The sequence below is a fragment of the Triticum dicoccoides genome, chromosome 6B, assembly GCF_002162155.2.
Source record: "Triticum dicoccoides isolate Atlit2015 ecotype Zavitan chromosome 6B, WEW_v2.0, whole genome shotgun sequence".
In the NCBI taxonomy this organism is placed as follows: Eukaryota; Viridiplantae; Streptophyta; class Magnoliopsida; order Poales; family Poaceae; genus Triticum; species Triticum dicoccoides.
This window is the reverse complement of record NC_041391.1, coordinates 142,578,710-142,589,690: the sequence shown is the minus strand read 5'-3', so window position 1 is coordinate 142,589,690 and position 10,981 is coordinate 142,578,710. Positions and strand designations below refer to the sequence as shown.

The 10,981-nt window shown below is 47.4% G+C and overlaps 1 protein-coding gene across 1 annotated transcript; it reads right to left on the bottom strand.

Annotated features, from left to right (window-relative positions):
- Positions 1-228: 228 nt before the first annotated feature.
- Positions 229-4,968, bottom strand: LOC119325055. The gene is made up of 2 exons (XM_037598809.1): positions 3,422-4,968; positions 229-574 (listed from the first exon to the last, which is right to left on the bottom strand). The coding sequence occupies exon 1, from the start codon at positions 4,734-4,736 to the stop codon at positions 3,426-3,428; it is 1,311 nt and encodes a 436-aa protein (XP_037454706.1). The 5' UTR covers positions 4,737-4,968; the 3' UTR covers positions 229-574; positions 3,422-3,425.
- Between the last annotated feature and the right edge of the window lie 6,013 nt (positions 4,969-10,981).

Here is a 10,981-nt window from a genome sequence, read left to right as displayed (position 1 = left end):
AGCATTGCCAAACATCCCCAGTCCAATTGGAGAAAAGTGGAGTGCCTCAAAATGTGATGGCAAAACATGTACAGTAGCAATTTTGTTGCACACATGCATGATCAACGTTGGCTTCTTGACTTTAAAGAGGCATCCAACAAGGCACAAATTTAAACATTAACATCTAGCTATAACAACCGAAAGCAGCAGTGGATCAGTAAATGCGTAAAGGCAAGATGAACGTCATGCTGAGCAGGACATAATGCGGCAGCAGCAGCATCCAGGTATATTTAACAGCAAATCAGGAAGTAGAGTGGCAAAGCGCACAACCACAGTATACCACAGCAACTGTGCCAACATAAAAGGACAGTTCGACTCTTACATATTCAGCTTGCTTACATTGTCTTGCTTAGATGAGCTTAATACCGACATAGGAAAGCACACGATGGTTAATTCCTAATGACAAACACCAACACACCAGTACTATATCTAGCCAGAATATTATCGGCGTCAACTTGTCCATCCTCCAGTTCTCCTCCAAGGCATCAGATGCATGGCCCAACCCGAAGACCCCAAAAGGAAAGCGAGTTCATCCCTGCAGATATATTTAAAAAATATACTAATAAGCAAGTAAAGTGGATCAATATATGACTATATGCACTAGAAATGTGTGCTTCCTAGTTTCACAGAAAAGGCCATATATGCCAAACTAGAAATACAGTAAAGTTTAAGACTAAATGCACATAAGCTGCCCAGTCATGCTTCGAAAGGATCCCATAGCCACCTTACATCTTTTTTTCAGTTACAAAGTACTCCCTCCGTCCAAAAATAAGTGTCGTTGATTTAGTATAACTTTAGTACAAAGTTGTACTAAATCAGTGACACTTATTTTGGGACGGAGGGAGTAATATACATAAAAGGTAGCAGAAAGATAAGATGTGAATGGTAAATTAAATTGAAGCCTTTCCTAAGATGTGCAGGTTATGTAAAATTGAAGGAATATAGTTGCCTTTCCGCTAAGAAATGAAACTGTCTTTTCCAATTGGCCAATTTCATGGCAATAGTTGAATAGGACAGAATTTAAAAAAAAAACATGGCCACTTCCCCTAGTTTGACAATAACAGATCATAATAGCATTAAATGATAATTCTACATGAACACTCAGGACAACAAAGCACAACAAACATAACCAGAACAAACTTACCACTTCATGTTAGGAAGTAGTATACATAAAAGGTGGCAGAAAGATAAGATGTGAAAGATAAATTAAATTGAAGCCTTTCCTAAGATGTTAGAGCATCTCCAGCCGCGCCCCCAACAGGCCCCCCCATGCGCCTTTTTACGCGCTGGCGCCGAAAAAAACCCCCACTCGCGCCCCCAAGACGCTGAAATCCACCAGCTCGGCCGTTTTTGGGTCCGGCGATCGCAGGCCAAACCCGGCGCACTTGGGGGCGCTCGGGGGCTCCGGCGCAAGGGAAAAACACGCCTGGGCCACACTGTCAGGCAAAAAGTCAAGCCAATCGTCCAGATTCGGGGGCTCCGGCGCAAGGGAAAAACACGCCTGGGCTGCTGGAGGAGGAAGCCGATGCCGACGTCTAGGAAGAGGAACATCTCATGGTCCTCGCTGCCCTCATCGGCCTGCTCGCGAGCAATAAAAAGCCGCGGCGAGGTGACTCGGCGTCGGGGCGGATGAAAGCAAAGAGTCGGCACCATCTGGAAGGCTACTGCATGCTCTACTCCGACTACTTCGCCGACGCTCCACTGCACGGCAAGAAAGTATTTCGGTGCAGTTATCGGATGAACCGAAAGCTTTTCCTTGGGATTGTGAATTCCATCCGGGAGTTTGACAACTACTTCAAGTGCAAGAAGGATTGCACTGGCAAACTTGGATTCACCTCAATCCATAAGTGCACGACAGCTATGAGGATGCTTGCATACGGAGCTCCAGGTGATTCACTCGACGACTATGGGCGCATGGTCGAGTCCACGGCCATTGAGTGTTTTTACAAGTTCTGCAGGGCAGTGGTGGCAGTGTTTGGACCGTAATACTTGCGAACACCTAATGCGGAAGACACTGCTCAGATCCTAGCATAGAATGCAGCAAGAGGATTTCCTGGGATGCTTGGAAGTATTGACTGCATGCATTGGAAATGGAAGAACTGCCCATCTGCTTGGCAGGGGATGTACAAAGGAGCCAAAGGCGGTTGCAGTGTGGTACTTGAGGCGGTGGCCACACAGGACCTCTGGATTTGGCACTCCTTCTTTGGTATTGCCAGGAACTCACAATGACATCAACGTGCTGCAGTGCTCCCCTGTCTTTGCCAATCTTGTTGAAGGTCATTCTCCTCCGGTGAACTTCGAGGTCAATGGGCGGCACTACAACAAGGGGTACTACCTAGCTGATGGCATCTATCCGAGATGGTCTACATTTGTGAAGACTATCTCAAACGTTGTGCCAGGAGGCAAGAAGTCCCACTTTGCCAAGGTTCATGAGGCTTGCAGGAAGGATGTCGAGCGGGCATTTGGTGTGCTCCAATCTCGATTCGCTGTTGTCCGGTACCCTGCTCAGACCTGGTCGAAAGATCAAATGTGGGAGATCATGACTTGCTGTGTCATCTTGCACAATATGATCATTGAGAGCGAGCAGGAAGAGTCAGTGTTTGACACTGAACCATACTACAGGCAGGGTCTTCTTGCCCAAGTTGATCACTAGCTACCGGCAACCTGGACTGCCTACCTCAATATGCGTCAGGAGATCTGAGACCCACAGGTGCATCAACAACTACAGCAGGATCTGGTGGAGCACCTATGGAGGGTCAAGGGCGACGCCTAGCTCGATGAAATATGAGTTTTTATTTCTCGAACTATATAATTTGTATTGAACTATTTGTTGAACTATTTGATTTCTATTTATTTTCTGTGATGAACTATGTGATAAAAAAATTACTTATGTTGAGAATTCACGCCGAATAGCGAATATGGGCCGATTCACGCCGATATCGGGCCATTTTTCGCCGAAAGTGGGCCAAAAAGCGGGCACATTTGCGCCAAAAATGGGCCGATATCGGCGCCTAGGGGCGACGGCTGGGTGCCCAACCGCCCCCAGAGCCGATTATACCGCCGGCTCGCCCCCAGGCGGCGATTTTTATGCCTCCTGGGGGGTGGGCGCCAACGGCTGGAGATGCTCTTAATGCCCTCAAACATTAACTAGTGTGTAGGTTATGTAAATTTGAAGGAATATAGTTGCCATTCCGCTAAGAAATGGAACTGTTTTTTTCAATTGGCCAATTTCATGGCAATTGTTCAACAGGGCAGAATGAAAAAAAAAGCATGGTCACTTTCCGTAGTTTGACAAATAACAGGTCATAATAGCATAAAACGATAATTCTACACGAACACTCAGGACAACAAAGCACAACAAACATAACCAGAACAAACTTACCACTTCAAATAGTCGGCTTTGATAACGACGGAGGGAAGCCAAAGTACCAATAAACATTTTCATAATGGAAGAATTTCTTCTTCCTCCTACAAACCTTTACAAGTTCAGAAGTCTTGACATCCAGAGAAAAATAGTCTACATCCCAATCAGTCCTTGACAACCACACCGGCGAGTCTTCGTCAATGTCCAGCTGATCTTCTGTAGTGGCTCCAAGGAATAAGAATCCCTCAGCCGCGCCCAAGGTGAAATAATGATACTGGCCAGGCAACTGTATAATATTCTCTAGCTGCCATTCCTTGGGAGATTCAGAGTTATTTTGCTGAGTTGTATGATAGAGACCAAACGAGCTATTTGGGCTGTGACCACCAACGAGAGAAAACATCTCAATAGTCCCTTCTTTGCCCACTACAATGCGAGGAAGACTTCTGGTATGGCCAGACCGGCGTCTGGATGGCATATCGTTTCTGTCAACAACTTCATCCGCCTGGCCAGGCAGACACCTGAGATGCATATGGTAGCCCGTGCGATCGTTGACTGTAGAAAATTCCATTCTTCGAATGTCCAGCATGAGTAACTTGTCCATCCAAGGTGACGCCGAGTAGAAGCATCCGCGCACGTAGTCAAAACATGACAAGCCACGGCACCCTAAAGAGCAGAAGTTGCGAAACCCATAGGGGCGGCCGGTGCCCAAAGAACTCCAGCTGGGTGATGCAGCTATACACCATTGCCCCGTGAGGGACGAGAAGACAAACGTCACCAGCTTGGTTGTATAGTCTGCAAAGCATATTACCTTGAACGAGGTCTCATCCTCGTCCTCCTCGCCAATGGGAGCTAGGATGGGCACGATTTCAACATCGCGATTTTCCCTGGCAGCAGCAAGCTCATCCGATATGGGTGGAAGTAGCATGTATCGCCGTGACAATGGATCACACACCGCGAGGTTTCTGAAGTCCTCCCAAAATTGCCCGTCTTCGAGAAGGACACGGCCATCCCGGGCGTCGCACGGGACCCACACGTGCCCCTCGCCGTGTTTGGGGACGAAGGAGTAGGTGAAATCGGCCGCGTCGGCGAGGGCACGGGCGAGCGGGGCGGAGGGGTGGGGTTCCTGGGCGGGGTGGAATCCGCTCTCGTCGACGAATCCGAGGAGCGGCGGCGGATGGCGTTTGCGATAGTGGCGGAGAAAGGAGCGGCCGGTGACGATGCGGCGGAAACAGGGGCAGGCGGTGGAGGCGCGGACGAGCGCGGCCGGGGTGGGCAGGCGGAGGAAGATCTCCTCCAGGATCTCGTCGACGAGGTGCGGCGCCGGCGAGGACATGGCGGGCGGGGCGGCCGATCGACCGCCGCCGGGGAGGGAGGAAGGGGGTGGGTCGCTAGGGTTTGGGGCGGAGTGAGTGAGTGAGTGAGGGCGTGCGCGGCGTCCCGAGGCAGTGCGTGTGCTTTGCTTGGTGGCCAAGCGGCGAGCGCGACGTCACTAATCGCGCTTAGCGCTCTAATCCGGCGATCCCGCTTCCACCGCCGTCCGTTGTCCACCATTTGCCCCGCGGCCGCAGGCGAGCTCGACGAAGCTGACGGTGGTCGCTGCATCGAAGATCGCTAACATCTTGGTGCTTCGAATGGAGAATCCCACCATTCTTCCTCCTCCGGACCTTAAGAAGTGGATTAATCTAGGGGTTAGGTTGGAAGAAGGGGTTAGTTTTTTTTTTAGACACAGAAGGGGATTAGTGTCAGTGAGCATCTTCTTAAGCAGGCTGGAATAGTTTTGGGCCCAGCATCTTGGGCCCGTTAAGAAGGCTGCTGGCCAAGGTATTCATTCTTTCTCCCTTTCTTTTTATTTTATTTGTCATTGTCAACCATTCATTCATGTCGTATTGCTATCTGATTTTGTTTGGCATATCATGTACATTTTGTTCCATTGGGTCAGTTCTCTTTGTTCAGGCCATCCTGTACACTTGGTGCTCAACTCTTAGATACTTGTTCCTTCTAGAAACATGTTTTGTTATCCCAAATGATAAGTGCCACCCTTGTGGCATGAAGTCACACGCCCTGACGATTTTTACTCTAAAGTTGCCAACCAGAAAGAAAATCCTCAAAAACTTGAAACTTGACATGCTTCACAACTAAAGTTGTAATCCTCGGATATCTAAACTTGTCATCAAAAAACGTGAGGGTGAAATTGCTTCGTGCCATATGTGTGTCACTTATCAGGGTCCTTAATTTGTTATTATATAGTGTATGAATATTCTCTATCACTTGGCGGTTAGCACAAACTCTCCCGTCCAAGCTTCTTAGGCGAGCCCTTGGATTCGCCTCCCCTCCGCCAGCCGCTTCGGTGGCCGATGGCGGGGAGGGGAATCCTGATGCCTCCACTCCGGTTAGTAGTTTAGGTTAGGGTTTTTAAGTCCTATCAGATGCGGCACAGAGCGAAAGGCGATGCTTCTTCTTCTTCGAGTTTGTTCTTCGTACTACGATCCTCATTGAGTTCGTTCATCTGAATGTAGTCGACGGAGCTCCGTATATCCCTTCCGTCTCCTTGGGGGGGCGAGGTTAGGGTTTCTCCTCGTGTGGCGAGATTAGGTGTTGCGTGTTTCAGATCTATTTAAGGGTTCAACAGTGACGATTGCGGCTCCAACATGTTGGCCCTTAGGGGCACGTGCATGAAGACTTTTCGGTTGTCATTGACAAGGTCAAGCCGGATCCGGTAGGGGAGCGGCGATAGCGACGCGTCGATGGCTCGTTCTGACGGCGGTAGGGGTCGTTCGGTGGTCTTGGAATTTTGATGTAGTTTTTATTATGTTTGAGGTGCTTTATACTTTCAATGAACTTTAATAATAGACCTGGATTATTTTCATTAAAAATGCTTTGTTCCATCTATTGAACACATGTTCTAGAAACACTTGTTCCCATGCTCTTGAACACATGTTCCATTTACAACTATTTTGCTCCAGCTACTTGCTCCCCAACTGTTAAACACCTATTCCTAAACTATGTACTTGTACCTTCATTCTTAAACACCTGTTCCTTCACTCCTAATGTTTTTGGTTGGCAGTATTATTACTGGGATATGTCTAGGTCTTAGTTGACTGAGATTTAGCGAAGTCGCAGTCAATGACGTCTCCCATCTTCTTCTTTTTAGCATAGCGCCCTCCACCTTTGTAAGCGGCCGAAATCACATATTTGACCTGAGGCCGAAATCAAATCACAAACTGACCTGCTCTCGAAAAAATTTCACTCTGCTGACCCTTTAGTGTGGCGCCCGACAGCTAGGCGCCGCACCCTACAGTGCAGCGCCCTTCCCTTCGGCGTTGCAGATCCAGCCAGCGTGGCAGCCCTGGTCCTCTTGCGGCCCCACAGACAGCAGTGCAGCGCCTGAGGCTAGGGCGCTACACTGTGTATAGTGCAGCGCCCAAGAGAGACTTAGGCCGCATCAGGCCAGCCCCTCCCAGGCAGTTCTTCCCCCAGTGAGGAAGTTGCTCTCTGTAGAGAGAGCAGCGGCGGCGCCCCCTTCGGATCTCCCCACACCCCCTCTCAGATCTGAAGTTTTGAGGCCTGGATTCGATCTCCAATCCCTCCTAGTATGTAAACTCCTCCGTTCTCTTTCTTTTCCTCCGTAAATTCGTTGCAATTTTAGGGATTTGCCCAAGATTAGGTGGAACATTTGATTTGCTTGGTTTGGATCTTTATTTGTCCAAGATTGTGTGTTGTGATGGAGGATGTGTAGTCATATCCGGTAGTATATGATTCTTGTTAGTGAAACCTAGATTGTTTATTTTTTTAGATATATATGAGATGCCTAGTTTTGTAGATAATTATGAGATGTTGAGTTTTGTAGCTATATGTGAGATGTTGAGTTTTTTTAGATATATATTAGATGTTGAGTTTATTTAAAATATGAGATGTTGATTTATTTGAACACATATGTCATACGAGATATATATGAGAATTTATAATCATTTATTCATTGTGTGAGAAGGAGATGTTGAGATTCTTATAGATGAATACATATGAGATGTTTAGATGAACACATATGAAATGTTGAGTGTTTATCAATATTTGTGATGAACTCATATATGTTTATTGTTTGAAATTTGTAAGGATGGTTTGGCTTCTGGACGATGTCTACGACGTGCAACACCGGGCCTACATGATGCGCGAGAAGGAGAAGGTAATAACTAGTAATCTAAATATTTTGCAAATTTACCTTTAGTTGAAATTTACATGCCCTAAGATTTTTCATTACTTGTTTTTTGCAGAAGCTTGAATCTCTGAAGATTTGGTATCACAGGGTCTCTGGTCCTGCTATGCCTTATGATGAGCGGTACACACCGTACATCAAGCAGGCAGGACTACTCCTGTGAATTCTGTTGGTCAGCCGGTCCACGCCGAATCTGAACGCTCCATGGTGTCCGCTCTTGTTGATCGGTGCAGGCCGGAGATGCACAGTTTCCATCTTCGGACTGGGGAGATGACTGTGACGCTCGAGGATGTCTCGTTGATCACCGGTCTTGCTATCGACGGGAGGCCTCTCTGTATGAGCATCGATTCTGATGGGTGGCGCGAGCAGATGATTGCTCTTATCGGTATGGCTCCTACCAAGGCTGAGGCTGATGTAGAGGAGGGAGAAGAGAAGAAGAAGAGGGAAAGGAAAGCAGCCGGAGCTGCTTTCACGTGGATTCAAAATAACTTTGCAACGTGCCCTCCGGATGCCACTGATGATGTGATCCAGACACATGCTCGTGTGTATATGTGGTACGTTGTGTCGAGAACTTTGTTTCCTGACTCCACTGGCAAGAACGCTCCATGGATGTGGCTGAAGGCATTGACCGTCTTCGATAGCAAATGGAGTTGGGGTTCAGCGACTCTTGCCTACTTGTACCGACAGGTAGTTGGTCTGTTTTGTGATCAACTCATTTCTTCATTAGCAATGCAAGCTTGCTGTCAAGTTAACATTGTTTTTCTTTCATATGCAGCTGGACGATGCGTGTTGCAGGATCACAGATATCCAAATTACATGTAGTAGTCCAAAACACAGAAAGAGTAGTCTAATCACATAGTCATACACACATAGCACATATAGTTGTCCAAATCACATAGTCATACACACATAGCAATAGAGTAGTCCAATCACATAGTCATACACAAACATTGAGCCAAAACAATCCTGAAGATCATCGGCCAACTCCTTGATACCACATGCCATATAGAAGTTTGCACAAAAGTGCCTCATGCACCATTGATGGTGCAACTTTCTATGTCCGGGAATGTCAACCACCACCGCATTTAGAATTCCTGGATGGCGATCCGATATGACACAGATTTCCCTTTCAGCCGGTAATACCCTTGTTCTCAGTTGACGCAAGAACCACTCCCAGTTATCATTGTTCTCCATCTCAACCAAAGCGAAAGCCAAATGCAACACCCGGTTATTGGCATCACTTGCTATTGCAACCAATAAAGTGCCCTTGTATTGTCCCATCAAGAACGTGCCATCAATGGCGATGACGGGACGACAATGCTCAAAAGCCCTCACACATTGCTCAAATGCCCAAAATGCACGGCCAAATACTCGGACGGTCCTCCCATTGTGAATCAATGTTTGGTGCCCATGAGGCTCAACCACGTGAACCATGCCTGGGTTTGTGGCGGCCATAGCTAACAACAAACTAGGGAGTCGGTTGTATGCTTCCTCCCAATTGCCATACAACATCTTGAGTGCGGCTTGCTTTGCCTTCCATGCATTGCCGTACTTCACCTTGTAATGAAAGATGGCTTTCACAAGGTCAATGACACTCTTGATGCTAATTATTGAAAGTGCGGATATTTGGTTGGATAACCTGTAAGCAATGAACTCGGACGTGAGTTGTCAGTGTTGTTGGTACACAAGCTTGCCATCCGCATTCTTGTGCCGGCACATGTGAGTTGGTAGACAACTCACTATGCGCCAAGTGGGACCTCCTTTCCATGGCCTTGCACGCACAATCCGTGGACATGTTGGCACTTCACATTTGACCGTGTAACGTACTTTGACGTCCGAGTTGGCCACTTTATGTGGACGATAGTGCGTAACCGAGTAGTTGTCGAGCCACATCTTCAATTCCAAGAAGGATTGAAACTCACAACCGGGATATATCCCGTTCTTGCCGTCTTCCAAATCACGGTGGGAACTTGGCCTGGCTCCAAGAGATATGCATTTTCCACCATCCACAACGGCTTCATCCGCGAGACTAAGATCCTTGAACAATGGTGTCTTGTGATCCCGCCCGAATACCTTCTTGAATGCTTGGCCTCCTTTGGCGTGAACCCCTCCTCATCAACTTCTTCATCGGGACCATCGTCATCGGAGTCTGATGCATATGCACGGGAAAAAGGGATGGATTGGTCCATTGTCTCTTGCACATGATATTGGTCGAGATCACCCACATTGTTGTCATGGAGATCAACTTCGTTGTCATCCTCCTCATACTCATCATTCCCCTCTTCAAAAGCTTCATTTTGGTTGTTTGGAGTCGGGCTCAATGTTGGCCAATCTTGTTGCGTGAAATGAGGTTCACTCATTTGATCTTGGTTCATTGGTGGGGGAGTGCTAGCAACCAACGGGGATGGGTTCCGGTTCAAGTCCAAATTCAAAGTAGACTCAACCTTCTTGGAGGTACATAACTCAAGAGCCTTGTCTAGAGATTCGGCAATCGTCTCCTTGTATGCAACCCAACATTGCTCGGAGTTCACACGCATTGTCTTTCAACGGATGTGCATTCCAAAACCAACATTGTGCCTTCCCTCAAACTCAACAACTCACTTGGGTCCATCCAATTCAAATCATTCCTCACTTATTCCAAGAGCTCCGCATAGCTAGGACTACTGCTCATCCAGGTCCGTCTCAACATTGCCTTTCAAAAAGGCCTCTTTATCCACATGATGAACATAAACACATGTTCTCCCCATCCCTACAATAATCAAAAACACACATATATCAAATAAGTACTTAACAAAAATATTTGCACAAAATACATATGCCCTAACATATATATGAATTAATAACCCTAACCCCCACTTAACAATAACCACAACCCTAACCATAGCATAACCCTAACACCAACATCAAACACACATAACCCTAACCCTAGCATACTATGAAATCCTAACCATACCAAATTAGCAAAGAAACATAACTTGATTCAACACAAATTTCCAAATCCAAGCAAAAACTAGGGTTTCCCCAAACTAGCTAGATTTGAGCAAATGTGACAATTCCTATGGATGAAAACGAGGGGATCGGAGGAGATTACCTTAAGGGAGGGGTTGGCTTCGAAATCCACGGTCAAATACTCCGGATTTGCAAGACTTGATAAGGATTTGAGAGGGGGGAGAGGGGAAGGAGGAGGGGCGCAAGGCTAAGGGTTTGGGGGGGTGGGGGTGTGTGGGGTAGGGGTGGGAGGGGAGAGAGGGTGGGGCCAGCCTAAGTGGCACACAGACAATGCAGCGCCTAAGATACGGGCGCTGCACATTACAAGTGTGGCGCCCTAGCCTTAGGCGCTGCACTGCTGTTTATGGGGCCGCAACTGG

Coding starts and splice junctions, on each gene's coding strand:
- LOC119325055 (XM_037598809.1), bottom strand. CDS start 4,736: ATGTCCTCGCCGGCGCCGCACCTCGTCGACGAGATCCTGGAGGAGATC.